The 24,319-nt window shown below is 39.9% G+C and overlaps 1 protein-coding gene across 20 annotated transcripts in view; it reads left to right on the forward strand.

Moving 5' to 3' along the window:
• The window catches only part of ablim2 (actin binding LIM protein family, member 2), a 95,907-nt gene that overhangs the window by 29,550 nt on the left and 42,038 nt on the right, over positions 1 to 24,319 (forward strand). For all 20 annotated transcript variants that reach the window (XM_040141273.1, XM_040141271.1, XM_040141279.1 and 17 more), the window contains exons 2-6: positions 4,288 to 4,455; positions 17,350 to 17,533; positions 20,288 to 20,400; positions 20,729 to 20,855; positions 22,226 to 22,319. In XM_040141273.1, coding sequence (XP_039997207.1) covers positions 4,288 to 4,455; positions 17,350 to 17,533; positions 20,288 to 20,400; positions 20,729 to 20,855; positions 22,226 to 22,319 — 686 coding nt within the window. The remainder of the gene's footprint in view (positions 1 to 4,287; positions 4,456 to 17,349; positions 17,534 to 20,287; positions 20,401 to 20,728; positions 20,856 to 22,225; positions 22,320 to 24,319) is intronic.

A 24,319-nucleotide genomic window follows, 5' to 3' on the forward strand; every position in this document is an offset into this window, starting at 1 on the left:
CTATGGACTGGCTTTTCCATGAAAGTAAGACAAACACATAATCTACATTTTTTGGAGTATATTCACGTGTTTACTCATAAAATAGCGAAAGTCCCCAAGGTCAACAGCTTGGCCACCATGAAGCACTCCTGCTGTGGTAATGTGAGTATTTTGATCCCTCGCCCACCCCTGCCGCCTCTGCAGATGGTTCACACCAGGAATGTTGCGGAGCACCATGGGATCCCCGTGAGTTCAGGGAATACTCTATTTTTAGGAGGCGCTGGAGCATGGCTTCTTGAAAAGGCATTTGAGATAAAGTTGTTTGTGTGTTCCGCTGTGTAGTAGCCTGTGGTTCCTGATTACATGTATACGTACCTTAAAAGCCTTTTCATGTTGCAGCATGAGCTAAGTTGTTGCAGGAGATACTGTAGAATTTTGTTTCTCCACTGTTGATGTGAACTTGGCATTGGGAGGTTCTAAATTTCAATCCCAGTAACAATAATGTATTCTGTTTAAGTGTCTTTGAGCAAGACATTGAATGTGTACCTTCTAATTTATTGTTAGTGACCATGCATGAGAAGTGATTGGATAAATGTATGAGTGATTGGATAATATATCCCTCATGATGCATCAGAGACAGATGCTATATATCCATGTTTTGTAGCTACATGCCTATGTTTGGGCATTTGTGTGGTATACTTTACATATGCAGGTGGTAAGCTGCAAATCTCCAGCGATGATCAGTGTGTGTTCCCAGAGGCTTCCAGTGGTGTGACTGTATGCAGCACAGACATGTAACGTTGCATTGCTCAGATAGCTGCCTGCCTTGCTGCGACCTCTGGGATAATGGCATCAGTAGTGGCCGTCAGCCAGATAACAGACACCAGGAAGGCTGAGCGATGATATGGACAACTGGGCCCTGGGGCAGACAGCTCACTGGCAGAAGTTGGGGGGGTGAGAGGGGGAAGGACTCTACATGCTGCTACGCTCGGCACAGTCAGTCTCTGTCCTTCATTATAGAAAAAAAAACTCATTACATCCTTAAGTAACCCATGTCCAAATGAATTATTTCCACTCCCTACTTCTACTGAATCTCTGAAAAAAGCCTTTCTTTTTTCTTCTTTGCCCTCACTCCATCTTTTTCCCCAAATTTTTTTAATCTTTATGAGCACAGAAATGTTAAGGCATTAAGGTCTCAACCTTCGACCCTCTTACTGTTAGTTGCTTGCAGCCACAGATTTAACATGGATTGAACTGACTACTCATTATTCATTTTGTCAGCTGAATTTATCGACTATAAATAGCAAAACTTCTCACTACTCACCCACTGACAGATTATTGGACCCTTATCACAGACCACTGGCAGCCTGAATGTCTGGAACAACTTGCTGGACTCTACATCTGGCCTAAAAGATCATCTCCTGTCTCGTCTCCATCCCCGCCCTCCTCTTCTATTTGCTGTTTGAAGAGGAAGTAAAGACACTGGATCCCCCCCAACAGGTGCAAGGGTACAGCATTGCACGCTGGGTCAGATCAGGAGGCAGAACCCTTCCTGGCTCCCCTGTGACTACCAATCCCTGCTGCCTACCCTCCTCCCAACCCTTTCTCAATTTTGGACCGTTGTCTTTTCCAGATGGTTGCAATCAACCCAGTCTCAGACCTTTTTTACGAGGACTCAAGACTTTCCCCTCCTAAATTCTTGTCTTTATTGGTTGGGGTGCCCACATGTACACTCAACATGGGTAGCTTCAATAAAGCCCCACCTTATACCAACAACAGAATACAGGCAATATTTTCCAAAAGCCCTATTCTTGTCTTGAGTCAATTTGGGAGTCCGCATATTTACAAGGCAGAGATCAGATTGTAATCAAGACATATGGACTGAATGAAAAGAGCTCTGTGGATTTTTAGCATTATCCAAAGAAAACTCCATGAAGAATTTCCTTTTTCTATATTTTCATTATATTTGCTGACCTCAAGAATGTTCAGTATCGCCAAGATACATTTTTACACTTTCTATTTGAATAAAAATCTGATTTGGGGATTATACTGTTGAATCTCTGGAATAAGGCCTAGATAAATAAAATAATGGAAGGTTTTCATCCTAAAGACATTTAAGGAGGTTTGGGAGGCTGTGTTTGTCTTGGAAAACAGTCACACACTCTACAAAGCTGAAAAATCACTTTGTTACTTTGTGGGTGAGAGGTCCTTGTAAAACTTGCTGAAGTATGTATTGCTCCTTTAGGTCTGGATGGTGTGGTGGCTGTTTTTACTATCCTGTCAAGTCTCCCAGCCAAGCAGGTCGTAAGTGGGCAAATGCGTCTTTGTATGTAGGGTGAGAAATACAAAAAGAGACCTGAACCTAAACATATATGATTATATTCCCAAAAAAGGTGCATCTTGTACTGTGCTTGTCTGTTAGAGTACAGGTTGTACAAGCTAGATACATAATGAGAATTATTAAAATGTTAATGGTTGGCACATTTTTTAACTTTGGACAGTCTGCCTCCAGTCTTTGTGCTAAGCCTTGCTAACCATGTCCTGACTGCAGCTCTGTACTTAATGCACAGAAATTAGATTATTAAATGAGATATTGTTTTTCTCATCTCCCTCTCAGAAATAATGCAAATTAGTTGTACTAGTACTTTGAAAGTTATATACTATACTTTTGCATGAGTCAAATCCAACTAAAAAGTGATTTTACTTTTTAAGAACTTTGCAGTCTCTAGTTTTGATAAATGCTATATAAAGTGACTTACTTGAAGTGACTTAATTTGAAATAAGTTAGAACCCTCCCAGGTCCCTTCAGTTTAAATTAAGTTTTCCGTTAACTATATAGGGAGAAAGGAGTCTGGGTGGATATATCTGCTTTTCATTTTTCGATATTATGGGGTAGAGAAAAACAAATAAACATTGTGGTTTTAACTTAATCTTTGTCGAAACATTGCACCAATAAAACACCCCATAAACATCCAATGAATTGAGCAAACCTGAAAGAAGGATAATGCCCACCAAAAACAAGTTTGTGCCGAGATTCCAAAAAGCAGCGCTGTTTGGGTCACAGCTATTATCCCCATGCTTCCTTCTCTCTCTGTCTTTTTCTCTAAATCAATTCATTTGATGAAGTCCTCTCTCCAAGCCAAACTACCGGTAACCATGGAGGCCCGATGAAACCGGTTTGACGACACAAATGTTTCCTGAGAACACAAAAGGTCTTTTAGTCAGCTGATGCCCTAGTCAGTATTGAAAGGCTGAGGGTTATGATGAAAGGGGAAAAGGGCAAAGTGTGCTGATGATACTGTTATGATGAAGATGTCAGCTTCTTACGTTGAGTGTTTGCCTTCCTGTGTCATCGCAGGTGCCTCAGGGAAGTTGTTGTCCTCTGTTAGATGTTTTTCATCACTGGTGTTGACATCATTTTTCTTGGCACACTCCCTTCTTCCTGTCTGGAAAGCAATTGGAATTTTGACAAAGTTAAGAAATTCATCGAATTTCAGTGTGTAGGTAGACTTCTAGGCTTTCTACTATGTGTGTGACATTGTGGGGACTTCCTCTCTTACGGTTACCAAAAGCTGGCCCCCACAACATAAATCCTTCAATTTTGCAGTGAAGACTGGGTTTAAGGCTAATGTTAGGGGCTAGGTTAACCTTATTTAAGGTTAGGGTTAGGCATGTAGTGCTTAGGGTAAGTCTCCAGGGACTGAATGTAAGACAATGCAATTTCCCTGTAAGTGATGAAAACAAGAATCAAGTTTTAGTGTGTATGTGTGAGTCAAAAAAAAAAAAAAGAACAGATAAGAATATTGTTGTTTCATATCCTTGTGTGATGTGATAATTTTAGATGATGACTGGGATATTTTGGATTAAAGCTATTTTTATGACATAATAACAATAATGACATATGACACTACAAAAAGAAAGATATATGTGTTTATTAAAATAAAAGGCTGGATCTTGAAGCTTGAGGACCCAAATAGGAACAAACATAGAGTGTATAAAGGGGTTACTGAAGTGATGCAGATATTTTTGGATTAAACTACTCATAAGCAGTTTTTTTAAAATTTTATATATATTTTCATGCCAGATATATTCAGAAACATCCAAATATGCAGTATCTTCCTAACAATATTTTTCTTTTCTGGCTGGAATATCTTTTAAATCCCTCTTATCTAATTGCTCCCACAAGTGTGTGGGCAGTCTTTGTTGGTGTGCGCACTTAGGCATTTGTACACACGCTGTACACTGTCCCATATGTACTAGACTAAAATCTAATCTTGTCATCTCCTTGTTTCTGTCTGTTTCCTGCAGTGTTTCAACAGCAGGCTGTCCACAGCCCTCTGGAGCAGCAGAAGCAGAAGCAGAAGCAGGGTGGAGGAGGGGGACCCATCGCCTGTCAGAACTGTGGGAAGCCCTGCAAAGGGGAGGCACTCCGAGTTCAGAACAAACACTTCCACATCAAGTGCTTTGTCTGTAAAGGTATGTGACAACCGGATCGCACTTGTCACCTGTGCCCCGTCGCCCCACAACATACAACTCTCTGTAAAACAGGAACGTGCCCTCTGAGGTAAATCAGTACTCTTTAAGTATGCAATGGACAGGCAAATGTAATGTGGACCTTTTTTGAATCCAACTGGAAAAGGTACCAATAAGTATCTTTTTTTACATTAGACAACAGACGCTTGACCTGGCATGTTTCCGGCTGTCTAGCTTTTTAGCTGTTAGCTCACCAACTATAGTACACATTTCACTAACTATGAATGGAGGAACCATTGCGCTAATCATGGGTTACGACTAACAAGAGGCTGCTATCAATTTAACACTACATTGTGACCTATACTAGATCGCCTTTGTTATAGGGTTATTTGTAATAAGATTGTTATTGATAGTTGAGCAATAAGAGGAAATTCATTCAGAACGTCAAAATTGATGAGTTGGTCAGGTCTCTCCAATTAAAGAGATCGGTATGGCTTACATTGTCTCTGTGAGCAAGAGAAGGGTTGGTGTGTTTTTGTATTTCTGGAAGGGTGGTTGCAAGGGTCAGATACTTGAAATGTGAGTATGTTCTATGTGTGTGTGGTTGTGGGTGGGTGTGGGTGTTGGACTTTATGCATGTGACTGTACTTTATAAGAGTGTATGTTTGCACCCCTCCCAGCCCAGACTCTCAGTACGAGCGTTGTGTCAGACCGCTGTTGTTGTCAACATGCACTCGGTTGCTAGGCTACCGGCGGGGTCCCTACGGTGTCGGCAGCTTCCTAGAGTTTATTGCCTTTAATCTTACACTGACCAGCAGACTCCCTGTCTGTCCATTCTACACCCGTCCTCCCTCCCTTTCTCATCCTCCATCTTTAACTCTATGAATGAGGGATGAAACGGCAGTGTGTGAGCAGTCCCATGATGTGCTAATGATGATGGGATATTCAACCTTGAATAATGATCAGCTTATTTAAGCCTGATTTTAAAAGATAATCACAGCTTATTGGACTTGGATCGTGTTTTCATACATTATTTTTTGCCATTACTCATCACAGTAATAACAACATTGTGTGCTCACCGAGTTAATAGTGAAGATCTGGGAACACGATGACACCACAATTACTCTTAGAATAAGGAGTGACAAGAGGTCACTTTGTCTGCTGCCTAATGTTTGCAGCCACTAGAAAATAGCTTAAAAGGAGTGCTCATATATTGTTAGCCATCCCCAGTGGTGGAAAGTACATGCACTCATGTACTGTACGTGATTATTTCTTTAAAGTACCCGTTCTTTGCTTTCACTTTATGGAGTTTTACTTACCCAAAAGTAATCTGAGGGTAGAAAGGAATATAACTGGTCGACTGACAAGACCAGTGAAATCATAGAGTAGGCAGGGCTTCTTGTTCTTTCTCTCAAAGTAAAATAAAATTTTTGATCTGTAAAAAAATTCTCACATTTACTTGCTTATTCCTGAGATTTTAATCAAAATACATGGTTGAATACGCTGTGATAGTATGAAAAAGACTGGTTGAAAGCTGTGGAAAACTACATGGACCTTGAGTTAAGTTTTTTTTCAACTACTATTTCGGTCAAGAATAAACTTTCACGCTCAAGAGACAACACTATTTATAGATCTATTAATATTTCACAATGACACAACGTTTACTTTGTTTTGTTAATTCACTACTGCTTACTGAAGAGGGCTGTAGAGTAGAAAATTACTTTAACCACAGTGTGTTTAAGGTTTAATAATGTGCAGCAATTAAGGAGTCAGACTCTCATGCCTTACTAATTGAGCTGTGTTTGTTCCTTCATGAACAGCTTTTATGTTTAACTTAAAAAGAAAGTAGCAAACTCTGATAATTACACGCCTCAGGTCACACTTCAGATCTTCAGATTTTATTACTTGAAAGTTACTGGAGGTCATGATTAAAGGGACAGAGAGCATATTTTCTTCACTGGATTAAGTTATTTGGCTCGCTTTCAAAAGTGATTAATTAGGAAGCATGGGGCTGGCTAATTTAATGACAGGCGTTCAGGAGGTGTATCAATACCATGTAGACGCACCAATCAGAAGAGCTATGTTGGAGCGCTGCTCAATCTGCCCGGTTCACACAGAAAATGCCTGGCCATTCCTCCATAAATCCAAAGAATGACCACATTGATTGAATTTCCAACTAATTTGGGTTATTAACTGTGCTGATTATCTTGGCATTGCAAAGGTTGGGTGGAGCGTTGGGTTGTATAGTTTGCTGTTTAAACCCCCAGATGTGGACTGACAGGGATCTGAAAGTCAGGAATGGAAATAAAATAAACCATAGCAGGTTGAGTGGAGATCAGATTGCTTTATCTGCAGTTGAAACCTTAGCATCAAAGAGGAGGGTGAGCATCAAAGTTCAACACAGTAGAGAGCTCACTTAGATGTTAGGTTTTTCTTTTTGCAAATTCTTTATAGATAATAAAATCAGGTGAAATATCTCCATGACCATGAACACACACTCTTTTGAGGGCTACCTCACGTCTGACCAACTACTCTTTATCAAAGATTTCAAGATTAATCTGGAAGAGACTACAACCAGCCTGGGTGTTAGTCAACAGGCTAACTGCGTCAGGGCTGAAGTGAGGAACCGTCAATGCTCTGCTAGCCATGTGTAATTAACACCAAGCGGAGAGCAGGACTGGACTAATATGAGCTAATGTTAGCCTCTTTAGCATTGGCTTTATATCAAGGCAGCTCTGGGCTGCTAATAGTGACCACACCCTCAGCATTTTTAGCAACATGTACACCTAAGTGTACCTTTTGAACATGGCTGGATCAACATGCTAGAGGGTCCGGGGCAAAAATAATTTGTAGCGCCCCAACAAATGTACTTAGGTATAAGCACCACGTAAAAGTAAGGGAAAAATTAAGGAACAACAAAATGGCAGTTATAGCGTTCTTAGCTTCTGTAATGTGATGTATTTCTATGTGAATGGTATAATTACAAGAGGTATTTAAATGAAATCCCACAGATTGGATTGGATTGCTCAAAAGTGGGCGGGGCTTAGTAAAGCAGTACAGCGCTGTAATGACATACGAAGCTGATCTGCTGACTAAGACCTACAAGCTAAAGGTCAAGTGCGGTTTTGCTTTATATGATGGGAGGGGTTCGCTAGTCCCCCCAAAGGAAAAAAATTATTTTGATTAAAACACACTCAAATTGATTTTTGACATAAATTTGCCATTTACCAAGAGATGATAGTAAATTAAACACTTTGGAAAATTTGGTATTTTTTTCCACTTTGTCTTTAAGGCCCTAATCATTTTGAAGGTATGATGCTTTAGTTGTGTACATTACCACCAATTGCTTTGATTACCAGAGACTATTTTAATTAGAGATACGGGACCTTTGGGTCACATAACAGTTTCAGGTTCTAAGGCAGTAACTTTGTGTTTAACACATAACTGCATTTTTTTGGTTTAAATGCACATATTTAACACTTGAATTGCTACCATTTTATCCTATGGCACAGTTTCCAAAGGGTTATACAGTGTAAATAATGATAATGATTGTTAATGTTAATTAATGTTTATTACAGGCATATTATCAATTGTGCAAGTTAAGTTTTAGCCAGAGATTTTTCGCAACCAGGCAACCCTAAAGTTTTTCTAATAAATGGCTTATTACTAATCTATATAGAAATGGTTAATTATTTATTTACCATTATTAAAAACATTACTTACAACTTATATATATATATATATATATATACACATATAAAAGTTGCACTATTAGAAAATAGTCCCTTTATTTGAGCACACATCATAGTAAGGTGCATAAAACTTTTCAAAAATAAATGCAAATTACATTTTTTAAAAACTCTGTCTCCATTTAGTAGCTCTGGAACTTTAGATAATATCACATGGCCTTCATCGGTAGATGGAGTTTGTCAAGTTGTCATAGAATTATATGCAAACATAGATGTTGAGATTTCCTTTTTTTGAGCAAGTTTTTTAAACAGTGTAATTGATTCATGTGTAACTTACTGTTACGTTGCTGCTAACATATGATATACTAAAAAAATCCCAGAGTGCAGCTTTAAGCACAGCAGAATATGATGTGCACTAATTGCTGTTTACATGGTAGCTGCCATCGACACCAAGAAGTGTGGTAGAGGAAGTGTGTTTTATTTAGGTACCAACTGTGCCTGTCTCTGTATATCCTTTTATGTCTGCTTCTCACACGCTTTTAAGCTGACACTGAGACACCGTCAACAGCAGAGAGCCGCAGACAAAACTACCTGGCAAAACAGCTCAGCCAGACTTTAATCCCTAATCTGTTTGGCTTTCATATAGGAGCCATCACATCATCCAAATAGCATTTGAATACAGTGGGGTATACTCAGATGTGAAAATATGCAGTCACACCCTAATGTCGGCAAGACTGCATGGAAACTGATAAATGTAGAGTGCAAAATCTGCAATGGTGACAGACACGCTCTCCTTCTTTGTCATTCACAAACCACATTCACTGCCCTTAAGCATTTAAGAACACACACTCACTAACACAGGTGTGGTATCTTTGCTCCACTTGCCTCTATAAAAGCCGAAAACATTTTTATTCATGTAGAAGGTGTAGTCTGCCAAGCTGGAATGCTTCTCAATGCCAAATCCACATCATGTGGGAAATACAATAAATATGTACAGGCTTTCTGTTTAAAGGTACAGTTAATCTCTGCCTTGAGAAGAATACTTAGAATCTTAGAATGCTAAACTTTGACTAGTCCAAATGAGGAAAAGTGACCATTTTCACTTAACATTTTTGTGGATTTTCACCAGAGTTTGAGCATGGATGTTCATCATTTCTGAGAGCCACTTGATCAGACCCGAGCCTGCTCTATTTTCTGAATAAAAGCTGTATGATTTGGGTAAAAGCTGAAAAGCTAGTAAGTGGACGTTAGAGCTTAGACTCTTTATCATGATGAAATGTTTGGTTTGCAGTAAAACATGCATTACTCATTTGTTTCTCAAGTGTAAGTTTTTAGCTTTCCATTAAATAACATAGACTTCATTAGCAGATTGTGTTTGGCATGACTGTACGACCTACGGTGTCCAACTCAAATTTAAGCCAACGTGGATAATAATTCCTAAAAATGCTCAGAACAACAGCAAGTAAAGCATCTACAGTTCTAACTCCATCTGCTGATGAAGACCATGTGGTAAGGTTGAAAGCCGCAGAACAAGCGAGTAAGTGGACCTTGAGTTGGGATTCTTTTGTTGACTACTGTTTCCAAATTCAAGATTGAACCGTGAAACTGAACAAAAAATAGTTGCTGGCCTACAGAGAACTTTTGAATAAATCTAAAAACAGTACAACCGGGAACCTAAGGATGATGTAACAATGATGTTTACTGTGTGAAATTGCAGCTTTAATTCTGTCTGTTTCTTACAGTCTTCTTTTGAGGTTTTAACAGATTTATGGATTGCATTGTTTTTGTACAACCACCCAGCCTGAGTGTGTGTCTTCCTGGAAGTAAGCTTGGTAAATACACACTGCTGGCCACATGTTGAGGTCCTCATGGTTGGATCAGTGGTGTTATAATAGCAGATGGTTGTGATGTTCTCATGTGGGTGTTGGCTATTGGATTGTCTCCTTCTTGGAAGCAGACTGACCAGAACAGAGCCGGGGGGAGTGTGTGTGTTCGTCATTGGGCCAGGGGTGTTGACCTCACACACACATACACACACACAGATGTGTATGGGGGGGGGGCCCATACACATACACTTGAAAAGAGTTGAAAGACAATCTTTATATACAGTACATGTCATACTCTGCATACGAATCTGTTCATACAGTACAGTTTGGAGAGTTTTGAATGATGATGCTTATATTTTGGGATTATAGTTTGTGGAATTGTCAGATTTTTTACCTTTTGTCTTTGGTGAAAATCTTTCATTGTTTTATAGATCACCTATAGTAGACAGTAGACATCACCTGCCAGTCAAACTCTACTTTACCATGATGTCTTTTTAAACAGACTGAAAGCTCTTCCTAGACAGCACAAACTTGGTGTTATCCAATTTTTAATAAGCAGGCAGTATCATATCTAAATATATGTGGTTGCAAACTACACGTACACACCTGTATTGCCTGGAAGAGAGACAGTGCCAAGGGAAATTATGCTTTCATACAATCCGAGTCATTTTCATATAGTTTTGACCATCTTTTCTTTTGGTAATACCACAGGGAGTGTTAATGCTAAAAAGAGATCTGACAGGAAGAGAGACAACCCATCAGTTGATTTTACCAATTTTAAACCAACCCTCAGGATAGCAAGACATATTTAAAAGAGAAAATGAAGCGTAAAAAAGCTCTAAAAAATAGTCTCAACTCAAGTACCACTTACTTTGCCTCAATTATTTGCATGTACAGTTTACAATGACATTCAAAATGAGGGTAACCAGCCCAATTGTTAAAGATAAGGTAAAATTTGTCTTTCTGGAAACTTTGAAGTGTGAAATAATGACAACTACTATCATAGTTGTAATTTTGTGCAATTTTCTTTAATTGATGTTTTGGACTTTTCACTTGCAGTGATCTTATTAATGATGATTTAGGTTTGTAATGTGTTAATTTGTCAGATATATCATGTCAGTCACCTGGGCTCTTGTATCTTTGCTGTCTTTACATCAAGGACCTTACATAAAATAATAGTACAGAGCTATCCTTAACATTTAGTTGGTAATGAAAATGAACACATTGAAATAGATAACTTAAAATCCTCATAAGATTCACTTCTTTCTGAAAATCCTCAGTTGATCTCAAATAAATTCAACAACAACACTGTGTTCTGAGATCTATTGTAGTCCAGTGATTTAGGAAATAGAAAGACCTCCTCTGCCTGTTGCCTCATTAGATGCCTGGTTGCAATTTAGTCCAGCGCAGTGGGAGTCTGGATCACTGTGGATCCACTTGACTTGTCAGAAGGATCAACCTTGATTTATTTTTTGCTTTCGTGTACAGTCCCATAGCTGGTCAAATCAATGCCAGCAGACTCACAACTGTTACAGTCAAGGTCACCAAATAGACTAATGAATGACAGCACCACCACCTCACACACATATCGTGGATGGTGAGTCATTGTAAAACATGAGGTGCAGTCAAGGTTGCACATTCATAGCAGAAAGAACATAGCACATGTATATTTAACCCTGCTCACACACACACACACACACACACACACACACACACACACACACACACACACACACACACACACACACACACACACACACACACACACACACACACACACACACACACACGATCACACATGCACAGTAAGAGTCATTGGTATACATAGAGTCAAGGTCTCAAAGACACATTTTCTCAGTCTGCCTTTACACACACACCCACACTGCACAGGCCTCCCCAGATGTACAGTATCTGTGTATTTTAATCCTCCAGAGCAAGCCCAGGGCCGAATTGAATTAGGCTAAATATCATCTATTTTGCATGACATGCAAATTCAGTTTATTTGTAGGGCTTTGTATTCTCCTCCTCAGTGAAGGGCTAGACTGGGACACCTACACAGACACCTAGCCCTAGTTTCACCTCATTCAAACCACTGACTCTACTACTGTTCTCTCTCTAGACCTTCCTTGTTCACGAGGAAAACAGATGCACCATATTTTATTTACAAATCACAACAGGGCAATTTTGTTGCATCCCCATTCATTCAAGCGTGCAACTTTCCCACTCATTCCCCAAGTTGAATTGAAGGAAAAGCAGAACATACTTGGCCCTGAGATCCTCCAGTGCGGACGAAACAGATTCGACAGAACACTGAATTCCTCTGAATGCCTCTGAGTGCACTCATATTATGTAAGTGGCTTCACAGTGCATGAAATAAGCCTTCCAAGATGGAAGTAATCAGTTTCTAAGTAATCTGCCTTTCAGCCTTGGAAAATGTTGTAATCATGAACCAACCTTTAGACCTGCTTCCCTGAGAAACACTAATATCCCTGTTAGCACTATTATTGCTAGTAATTATGTAGAATTAGAGTGGAGTTGAAGTGATTCTTTTCTACATTTTCCTGGTTCTGAAGTTCTCCCTGCTGCTGGGTCATGGTGTTACTGAAAATCACAAGATATACTGCTCTCACAGAGCCCCCCCCCGCCCCAAACACACACACACAAACACACACACACAAACACACACACACACACACACACACACAAACACACACACACACACACACACACACACACACACACACACACACACACACACACACACACACACACTCTTTTATTCATATGCACACTCCCTACCGCCGGCCGCCCTGAGTTCATGAGGTCAAACCCTCTCTTGATTCCATGGAAGTTTTATCTTGCTGCAGGCGTGTAGCCCGACACATTCTGTTCTCCTCTGCTGACTCTCGGGACAAAACGACTAATTAGCTGCATCATGATCTCATCTGCCGAGGCCCAAGTGCAGGGTGAAAACACACACACCCACTGTTGTCATGGAGATGGAATGGTTTCAAAATGATGAAATCGCTGCTTGAATGTAACACTCAGATGGGTTTGGAATGAATGAGTTTACTACAGACTAACACAGATACTGTTTTTGTACTTTCACAGTTTCTTTGGTTCAGTCTGTTGCTGAACTTTTGTGTCTGTAAGCGCATATTTGAAAGTGAACTTCACTCTCCACTCGGTTCAACTTGATTTACTGGCTTCCATCCAGCTCTGCTTCATTTCTTCAACCTCTCCCTGCCTTTTCCCACATGAATTAGGGATTAGGGAATGAGAGCTACGGATGAGAGGAAGACAGCTTTGACGGTTTCCATTAGCGATGGAGGATAAGACAAAAAGAGCATCCTCTGTATACCTAACGCACTCAGATGCACACTCTCAGATCTGCAGTAGAGGCTAGTTTGTCAGGAACTTTGCACTCCTCTGCAGTATATGCACCATAGTGCTGTAATGCAGATGAAAAGAATAATATAAAAAGGATATAATGCTCTCTGGTAGCGGTAGCTCTATAAATGATAAACTGGCTCCCACTTGAGCTCATATGGGCTCAACAGCCGAGCTCCTTACGAAACAAAGTTATAATACAGAAAAGAGAGGAATCTATGTGCCAACTGGCAGCGCAGGTATAAATATAAATGGATTGAAAGACGAGCTGATGGAAACCAGCACTCAGGACTCTGAGTGAGGATTTCTGGCTCCATCTCTTCCAGTCCTTTATGTCTCTCTGCCAGAGCTGTTTTTAATTCTTTTGGGGCAAGTCTCACATAAAGTCTCAAGCTTTTCAAAGTTAGTCTTAGTAGTCTTTGGTCATCTGAAACAAGTCCTAGGCAAGTCTCAAGTCTATAAGAACAAGTCTTAAGTCATTTGAGTCAATTACAAGCCTATTCTCAAGTCTGTCAGAGCAAGTCTCAAAACAGTCATCCTAAGTCATTCAGAAGAAGTCCAGGTCAAGTCAAGTACGTTGCAGGTAATTTGAGAGAAGAACAAGTCAAGTCACAGGTCTGTCAGAGCAACTCTAAAGTCAAGTCTTTAGTCATTCAGGAAAAGTCTTAAGTAAAATTTCAAGTCATTCAAAACATGTTCTAGTCAAGTCGCCAGTCTGTCAGAGGAAGTCTCAAGTACTTATTTTTGTGAGTTTGACTCGGAAAAATAAGTGAAGTTGATTCCCAAGTCTCAAAACTATCTCTCTAATATATAAGCCAGTTTAATGGCACTGAAAAAGTTTGATACAAAAAAAAAAATTTATTATTCTGGTCCAGCTAGAGTGTAGTGTAGGGCTCCATGTAGTGTGAGAAATAGCTTCTTTACAGCTATTTGGCTTACCAGCACAGTAAAGAAGCTTTTAGAAAGGTTCTATAATGAACTATCCTCAAATGGTTCCTCATTGAAAAGTTAGGGTGCTTTAAAGCTCAAACACTTCCTGAATTTAACCTTTTATTTTTCATTTTGACTTTTATATCAGACCATGACAAAAGAGCCCTTGAGGAATCTTCTTTTTTCTGGGCAAATTTCATCCATCCATCCATCCATCCATCCATCCATCCATCAATCCACTCAGCTTTCCACTCTGCTGGTGTTTACTCCATCAGCCCAGAGCATTATCTCAATCTAAACAGGTTGCCAGACATCTGAACCGGATGTAAAAGTGCCGGCAGCAGCCACTGGAAAGTATGTCATCCACTTCCTGAGAAAACAATTGTGCTCGTATTTTTGTGGTTGTTTTATTAGCATGCTGTAACCCCTGGAAGGACTTGATTTAAAAAAAAAAACAAAAAAAGGAATGTTGCAAGTGCTTATAAAGGTTGTTCAACACGTCGGTCAAAGGTTTCACAAGTGGATAAAATGGTGGGAGAGTTGGACTGTTATGCAACTATTAGGAAAATGTGAAATTTTGAAAGTATGGGAATTTAGGGGATTTAGACCAAAGAATAAACATCACAGATATTGTAAACCTTGCTTTTGGTGTGTCAGTAGATGTTTTCTGTCACTCTTAAATTCCCCTTAATCCCTGAAGGCATGAGCTTTATCCCACACGTGTTGAGTAGTTGTGCAGTGCAATTGCCTCTACCAATAGTGAAAACGAAAAACTACAAAAACCACACAACTTAGCCCCAACTTCAGGATTTGCGCTTCCATCAAAGTAAAGGCACAGATATATTGCTGTTTTATGTACTGCAAACGAAACACAAATGAAAGGGCCATTCAACAACAAAGAGCAATTTATATAGATCTATAATGGCCAATAGTGAACCATATTCATTTTGAATGGTTGTAATGTTTTTCATAATCAATTGAAATTGGGTAAAAAGGAAAAAAAGGAAAAAAAAAAGGGTGTTCCCCTGAGCCTGGTTTCTGAAACAATTGGAAGTTAGTTATTGTAGTTTGGTGTTCTCAACACGGTCAGCAGTTGTAGCAGCAGCAGTGGCTGCGACTCCACACTGTTTTACAATAGTAGAGCCTCTCAGAGCAGCTAGCCTCGCTGTGGTGTGGTGTATGTGGTATATGTAGTAGTTGGGTTGGTATTTACATGACTAGATATCAACAAGCTCCACTAGCATGAATATCTTGTCGGAGAATATGCTATTTGCGATTTGAGTGACTACTGTACGTACTTCACATAGGCTCTATTGTTCTCTGACTTTTCTGTTTATTTGTTTGAGCTGTCTGCCAGCGACATGGACATCAGTTTACACTCACGCCTTAGTGAGAGCTGGGAAACAGACAGCCACGGCTGCATGTGTGTTTGGGTGTGTCTGAGCCTATTCTGTACAGTGTTGTGCGTCCTTACAGCATGTGTTGTGGGTGTGTGTGATTTCATCCACGTTTTGTACGTTTTGTCACCTCATACCTTCTCACATTCTTGCAAACATGTATTTTTGTATGTGTCCTCTTAAAGCACATGTTATGTGTGTGTGATCTCACCCAGATGCCAAAAAAGGGTCTTATCTCATACCTTCACACATCCTTCCAAGTCTGAGACGGTGTTTGTATGTGTATGTTAAAAGTTCACTGAGCAGTCCTGGGGCACGAGACCAACTAGTGCGAGCATCTCGCATTTATCTTTCCAGTCGTTTTTTTCCAGAAAGGAAGAATGGAGGGAAAAGAAAGGAGGGGTATTGTTTTTGCTAAAGGAGTTGAAAAATAGAGCGAGGTTTCCCCTGAGGGCGTGGCCACTCTGTGATGTCATGCAGTTGCTATGGTTATTGTGTGTAATCATTGTGTGCTCATGAGAGGACATGGTGATTTGGGGTTCCTGTCACGCATTGTTAAAGCCAGACAAATAGACACATTGTAGCCTTTACACTAAAACATGCTAATAACTAAGCAGGTTGCGGAAACCAATCAGACGTGTCAGACGGGCTCAGCTCACCACTAAGCCTCCTCTCCTTTTTACTTCTTTTCAAATGAAAGTCTATATATAGGTTTGTACTGTATATGTGTGTGTTTTTCTGTTTTGTGAGATTATGATTTTGTTGACAGACAAGAGTGGACGTTAATAGTAATAGTACTTAACGAGACATTAAGACATGACTATAATATCAGCAGTACCAATTTAAAAGAACTGATGAGAAAGATGTAGCCTACTCATGAGGAAAAAAAATTCCCATAACCATAGTTTTATGCATACAGTATTATGTAAAGTATAAATGAATCTTATTAAATACAAAAAATGAAATAATACCCTCATTTGGTTTCTTGCCAAGAATTTAAAAACAAGATTAATACCTATCTCATATCTGGCAATAAAAAATGTTTTTACCAGAGGACATTGAACTTAGCTTAGCATAAAGACTGGGAGCAGTTCAATTTATACAAAACAGTTATATGCTGGAATACTTCTGGTCCTAGGGCAGTGACTTCAGCTTTTGTAGGGATTAATCAAACATGATGTAATGTGTTAATTAGCTTTAGAGTTGCTGGTAGGTGGGTGTTGTTACCTTTGGACAGAGCCAGGCTAGCTGTTTCCCCCTGTTTCCAGTCTTTATGCTAAGCTAAGCTAAGTTGTGTCATTGACATTCAGATACATATGATAAAATTAATAGCACTGAGATATTAATATATAAATATCTCAATCTCACCACAAGCGGTGTGGCTAAAGAGACAACAAAATACAATGAGGGGTCATTAAGCTGAGTTAAGAAGCAACATAACCAGGAAAGAACCTGATACCTGTCCTTGTGACTTGTCCTACCATCGTTGCAGGAGATGCATGAATATCTTTGCTGCTGAATTTGTCATCAGTATGATCTAATTTGACTCTGTCTTCCTTTTTTTCCCCCTTTGGTTCCATCCCTTCCTCTTTCAACTCTTCCTCCCTGTCACTCTGCTGCTTTTCTCTCTCTTTTCCATACCCCTTCACCTACCCTACCAACCAGTGTGTGGTTGTGAACTGGCCCAGGGAGGCTTCTTCGTGCGGCAGGGTGAATACATCTGTACTCTGGACTACCAGCGACTCTACGGGACTCGTTGCTTCAGCTGCCAGGACTTCATTGAGGGCGAGGTGGTGTCCGCCCTGGGCAAGACCTACCACCCCCGCTGCTTCGTCTGCGCCTCTTGCAAGTAAGAAACATGGTCCAAAGCTATATATAATTGACGTATGATTTAGCTGCTTCTTCAGTTGTTTCCTTGCAAGAATTGCAAGTCATCCTGGACGTTACTGGCAGTGAGTTGTTTTATCATTTAATCTTCTCATGACCTGAAAGACCTTGTATCCTCCGCAAGTGGAAGAAATGTGGCTGGTGCAGCAGCGTATTCATAAAGCAGGTAAAGTTAGTGACATTCGACAGTCTGTCAATGAACTCTAAACCTCAACGCTGTAATGTGAACATCTGCAATTCCATGATACCTGAGCAAACACTGTCAACTGATGAATATCCTGTGATGATCGAAAACTCGAGAACGGCTTTTAAATTGACCTTGAGTTGACACTGTTTTGTCAACTACTGTCAAACTTTTAAACCTCACATTATGACTTGTTTAGAAACCTAACCTTTAGGATTTGACTTGGTCCCCGCAAATAACTTGGTCACAAGTCTGTTGCCCGTTTCTGCGTCAATTTGTGTGTCAGACAATCCAATAATGTCCCCCACTTTGTGCAGTGATTGCCCAGGTGTGTGTGGGTGTGTAATTAGGCAGGGCTTGAACTCTGTTTTTTCATTCTTCAGACAATCCTCCACACAATGTCTGTTTTCATTGTATTTAATTTCTAACCTTAACCGTTATTTTTCCAGAGCACTTTTGTCACAGAGCTCAGGGTGTCTTCAGGTCCTTACAGGTCTCAAAATGTCTTAAACCATCATGAAGGTCAGACAAGGTCTTGAGCACATTTAAATGCTACATTAAACAGTATGCCATTTACTATAGAGACAGCCAGACACTCTTTCAGAATTGGATGGATTTACTTTATTGCTAAGCTCATGCATCTTCATCAGCTGGTTGCCTCAGCCCTCCTTTTTCTTTTCTCCTGACTAAAAGAGCTCAATCTTAAAATACAGAAACATATTTTCAGAGGGCGATATTGCAACAGTAGTGTTTTTTTTTTGTTACGCACATTATCAACAGCATGGCAGCATGTAGGTGTAATTTACAAGTACCTAAAGCTTTAATACACATACATATATAAAAATAGGAAAGCGTGTGAAGCATTGTGTCACTGCAAGTCACACAGTCATCTTCACCTGTTTCCAGCCATGTGCATGCTTTTACTGACCGTTTTGTTTGTGTGTGTGTTTGTGTGTGTGTGTGTGTGTGTGTGTGTGTGTGTGTGTGTGTGTGTGTGTGTGTGTGTGTGTGTGTGTGTATTACTAGTGCTGGTTCTCAGGCCTAGAAAGGTAATGGGAGCCTCTCTCAGGCAGGAATTTTAAGTGTGTGGTCATTCAGTGCGTCCACTTAGCCCATTCCCATAGCTAGTGTTAAGTGTCCTAAGCTTGTGCATGTGTGTGTGTGTGCATGTCAGTCCCATCATACCTCAGTGACCCCTATTCTGAACCTGAGATCAGAATGTTCCAGTGTGGCATTTGAGGTTTGTAATGTGATCCTAAAACTCCTCTACTCCTCTTATAACAAATATCGCTTTTGTGTTGACCAAACACACAGGCTTATTGTGAGGAATATAAAAATAGGACTGAGAAAGAGACAGTGATGAGACACCAGACTCAGCTCTGTAAGTGTGTTCTCATTCATTGACAATAACATTAATTCATTAACTGTTTGGGTTTGTTTGTTTGTTTGTGTGTTTCCGTCTTTCTGCATATGCGTGTGTGAGCATGCATGGACTTTCTATTGATCACAGTGAAACATAGTGAACAAATGAAGCTTAGCTAACTAAATTAAATACATGAAAAATATTGGGATTATGAGAACAAATTCAATACCTTCATTTATACATTCCGTTTACCTTATATTTTGAGCCAGTTTTATTAATAACAACAATGAACTTCAGTCTCTTCTGGAAACGACTGAAGAAACATGATAAAATAAGTGGGGGTGGTACATAAAGATTGCAACAAGAAGGCCAAGCTATACAAATAAGCTTTAAAATGAGAAAGGCTCAACCTTAAAAAATAAACCGTTTGACTGTTTATACAGGAATAACCTATAATCTCGCCTCTCCCACTTTGCCCGGATGTGTTCCTTCCTCAGTAGCTGGCTGTGACAGTGTGACAGCAGCTCTAATATCACATTTCCAAGCTGTAGGAAGCAGCATGTGGCAGCCAGTCAGAGTCCTGCTCTGCCAGGGAGTTATCATTCCTTCTGTTCTTGACTCGGCGACAGCAGTGCCTGAGCAGCTTGGACGGCCAGGAGAAACATTGCTTCACTGTGTTTTTAATGTCTCTTAAGCTTTATAATGGCATTTTTCTCTAAAGGGTATTTGGCTGTTAATGAATGGCAAAGTATTAATTTGTTCATTTCCGAGCAGCAACCCCCACGACTGAATGTTGTAGCCACTCTTAATGTGGCTTTAGCTGCACTTGCTCAGATGATCACCGAGGCCCTAGATATCTTTTGTAACTTCTGATGTGTGTCAATATCTCAAGTGGTTTTGCTTGCTCAACAACGACTTACAGACTTCAAATTACCCCTCAGTCTGCAGGGACGCCAACCTCACCCTGCCTTAAGCAGCTGCCAAGCCACCTGTACGATTTTATATGAATTGTAACCTGTTAAAGTGTTTTATGTCCCACGATTTTCTAAATCTTGTTTCCGAGGCTTACAATAAATGTCCAAGCGTTTGGGTGAACTGAACCCTTAGCACCAGCCTTATCAGTCAGAGCCTTCGTCTGATGCTCTATCTGTTTTTCTGTTTGTTTGCAGGCAGCCATTCCCGGCCGGCGACCGAGTGACTTTTAACGGGAAGGAGTGTATCTGCCAAAATTGTACTCAGCCTCTCCCTGCCAACAGCCCTGCACCCATACAGGCTGTCCACAGTCAGTACTCTGTTTATGTCTCTGTCTATTCCCTGTTTTTTTTAGAGCATAAATCATGGCAAAACTTTTTCCATTTGCAACCTGTGCTTTGTTACACTGCTTGTTATTGTAATTTTCTGTTCCATCCCCTAAATTGGCATTTTCTTAAATTGTGTTAAGTCATTCCCTTCTCAGGAAACTAAAACGTCCGATGTTCTTTTTCGTATCTTACTCAATTAAATGACTGTGCGCAATGGAGGCAACAACTCCACTCAGGGAGAGTCAACTTTAGCATCAATTCTGATCAAGTCGTATCTAATTCTCCTGCATCTCTCTGTCCTGTGTGCAGATTGCTGTGGCTGTGGGAAGGAGTTTAAGAATGAACAGTCTCTTGTAGCACTGGACAAACACTGGCACCTGGGCTGCTTCAAGTGTAAAGTCTGCAACAAGATGCTCAATGCTGAGTACATCAGCAAGTAAGTCAGTCTGGCTCTGGAAATAAAGTGCTAAAACTGCACTTCTTCATTAATGCTGTTACCTCCATTGCAAGTTGTCCTACATTTGAGCTTTTTGGATGGTAATTGCTAGATGTTGCACAGCTGTTCATGAAAATAGCTCTGATAAACCTACTGTCCACTACCTGTCCAGCAGCAGAAAGCAGACAGACAAAGTTAGCAAGTAGCTGGTGAACATAGTGGAGCATTTAGCAGCTAAAGAGCCACATGTTTTTCTCAGGAGTTGATAGATACAGAAAACAAAGCTAAAAGAGGGGCTTAGGTTTGCCAAGTGGCCTGAAACTAAAAAGCTAAAAGCTAAAACAATCAGTTGCCAAAAAATTAGTTATTGCAGGTTTAAGGAGATATGCTGAGGTATACTGTAAGAGAGCACGCCCTGTCAGCAATGACATTTTCAAAACAACCTTAACCAAGTGCTTTTTGGTGCCTTAACATACCCATGAAAACATGAATTATGCTTCAGTTGCCACAAGCGGACATTGAAGGAAAAACAAATCAAATACGACTGTCATTCAGATACATTGGTCAGAAAAGTTTTCTTATGAAGTTTATTAAATACAAAATCCAGCAACAGTTCTTCAAAGATTGTATGTAATTTTAAGTAGACTGCAGTTGTGAGGTTGGGCTCCTCTGGTTATTCTGAGTTTCCTACTGCTGTAGAACTCCCCACATATTGATCTCACTCTCACAAGTTAATACTTTCAAGCAAAGGCCTTTCTATCCCCTGTCAAAGAGTTATTATTTCAGTTTTATCTCTATTATACCTCTACTGTTTTACTGTTTTAAATGTCTAATCTTGAATTTAGACATTTCTTTTGCATTCGGTAGCACTGTGTAACATTGTTTTGCTACCTATACAGATACATGTATAAATAAAGTCAAAGGTATTTTATATGAAATAAGGATTTTGTTGTATCTGGCACCGTTTCATATTCCAGTATGTAATCCAGTATTAAAGAGCCAAATGGAGCACAAAGAGAGAACAGAGTAGATAGAGTGTAAACTATGTAAGAAACCAATGGCAAAAATCTTATTTCCTACAGATCTGGTCAATATTTTGTCATAATGTATTAACAATTTTACCACACTTTATAGGCAGCAATAATATGCTGTCTGAGATAGTAAATCATGGCACTAACCAGCAGCTGTATTTTTATATTTGGTGTGAAATACTCACAAATGATCACAATCTTAGTTTGGGTCATCATAGTTGGAGGCTACAGTAGGAGCGGCGGATTCTGAGGCTCGGACCTCTCAGCTGTGTGACGGAATGCGTATCTGATGGTCGGTGCTCTCTCTGACCCACGTCTCATCCTGTGCTCTCCTGTCAGGGATGGGATCCCCTACTGTGAGATGGACTACCACGCCATGTTCGGCATCCAGTGCGAGAGCTGCAAGAAGTACATCACTGGAAAAGTCCTGGAGGTAACGTCACTGCGCCGATGAGTTACATTTAGAAGAAATTCTCAGTGGTGGCTGTTTGCATGTAGCCACACATCCAAAACAGGTGAGGAGGTGAATAAAACAGAATAATGATAGCTTCACAGATATTATCACGGAAAGTGTAGGAACGGGCAATTTTTGAGCTTTACCCATAATAGTGACTAAAAGTCAGGGTATCTCGGCCTTCGCTGCTTTGATTTTGTCCCTTCTTTTTTCAAACGGTCTCTTTGGAGTCATTGTTTGTTACGTGTTCCACTGTAGTTGTTTTACATAATGTATCCTGTTGTTTTATATTCTTCATACTTCCCCCTCTCACATTTCCACTTAACAAATTCCAGTGTTGACCCCATTTCCCCAAAGCCGTCATTAAAATTTCATCATCTGCTAATGCAGATGCATGAGAAATGCTTCTAGAATCGCCACCTCTGCATGCACGGATCTGAGACCAGCTCCTTTTCATTCGTAACTTTAGAGTCTTTATGCACTGACGTCATCAGTAACATCCTTTCCCTGTGAGTGTGACAGGGAAGAGTGCACAGGGCAACTTCCAGAGGCTAATGGGATAGGTCTGCTGAGGTTATGCATTATGCCCCCCTGTAGCCAGCTGTGCGTGGGTCCACAGGGAAGAACCTGTTTTTGGGCCTTCCTGGCTATTCAGGACAATCTCTCTTTTTCTTGTTTCTTTCTCTGGGCTAATGGCTTTGACCTCACCCTCTACTGCACACACATGTTACCTCTCTTTGATGCCTTTCCTCCTTCCCCCCTCGAGCAGTTCATCCTTTCATTGTCACTCCCTCTCAGGTGAGTGACAAGGCTGCCTCTACACTCCTCTCCTTGCCATGAAACAAAGCAGTGCAGGATGCTGCTCTAGAAAATACCGACAGCTACAGGACAGATTACACACTTCATCCTCTTGAAACGTCTTCTATGTCTAGTGCTGTACAATTTTTTAAACTTTTTATTAGATATGGGGGTATTAGAGCAAACAGACACATCATCCCCAGGTTGTCGCTGTCATGAAGTCATGTGTGTGTATGACCTGATTCCATTTGTCTTCCTTTAAGCATTATATATAGAGGTGAAGACAAAGAGAGAGCTTCACTGTAAATATACCTTGTAACAAGTCTAGCAAAGACTAGAGTCAAAAGTCATGCTACCAGCATGACTTTTGACTATATATATATATATATATATATATATATATATATATATATATATATATATATATGTATATGTGTGTGTGTGTGTGTGTGTGTGTGTGTGTGTGTGTATAGATTTTATTTTTTTTTTTTTTTTTTTTTTAACAAAATGAGGCACTAATGTGTTGTTGTTTTGGTCATTTTTTTTTTTTTTTAACTGAGGGGAGGAACAAACATAAAAAGGAACATAAAAACAAAAAAAAAAAATAACAGAAATAACTATCAGTTCTAAGTCACTATAGGGCCTCAAATGTTGAAGTAAGTGAACTAGTTCTATGGATTTTTTTCATTGTTTCAGTAAATTTTAGTAGTTTTTTCCAACGGCAAACTTGCTTTCATTTTTTTATACAGTCATGCTGAGTAATATAACACAAGTCCTGCTGCCTTCATGAAGTATGTTTGGCATAATCAATAAAAAATTCACATTCAGGCTACTGTGAGTGTGTTTCCTGCCGCCTCAACAGTGTCTGATGAATTTCAGTGGAAATGGACAACTTTCATTGTTATTGATTAGCCCCACATTTTCAGTGGCGATAGTCTCTGTAGTGCAAAAGAGACTAGGAAGCAAAAAATTAAAATTCAAGTCTTGATTTGAAGTAGAACAAGTGTGTGTTTTGTCCAGTTCCATGGTCCATTTGTGATTCTGCCATAATTTTATTGTATTTAAACCTCATTAGAGGGAAGCATTATTTAGATTAAAACTTTTCAACAGTGTCCTGGTTAGACAGACTAAGAACAGCAAACAGATCAGCCAAAGTATGCCACATAATCAGAATTAAAGGG

Source organism: Xiphias gladius, chromosome 12 (genome assembly GCF_016859285.1).
Source record: "Xiphias gladius isolate SHS-SW01 ecotype Sanya breed wild chromosome 12, ASM1685928v1, whole genome shotgun sequence".
Lineage (NCBI taxonomy): Eukaryota > Metazoa > Chordata > Actinopteri > Istiophoriformes > Xiphiidae > Xiphias > Xiphias gladius.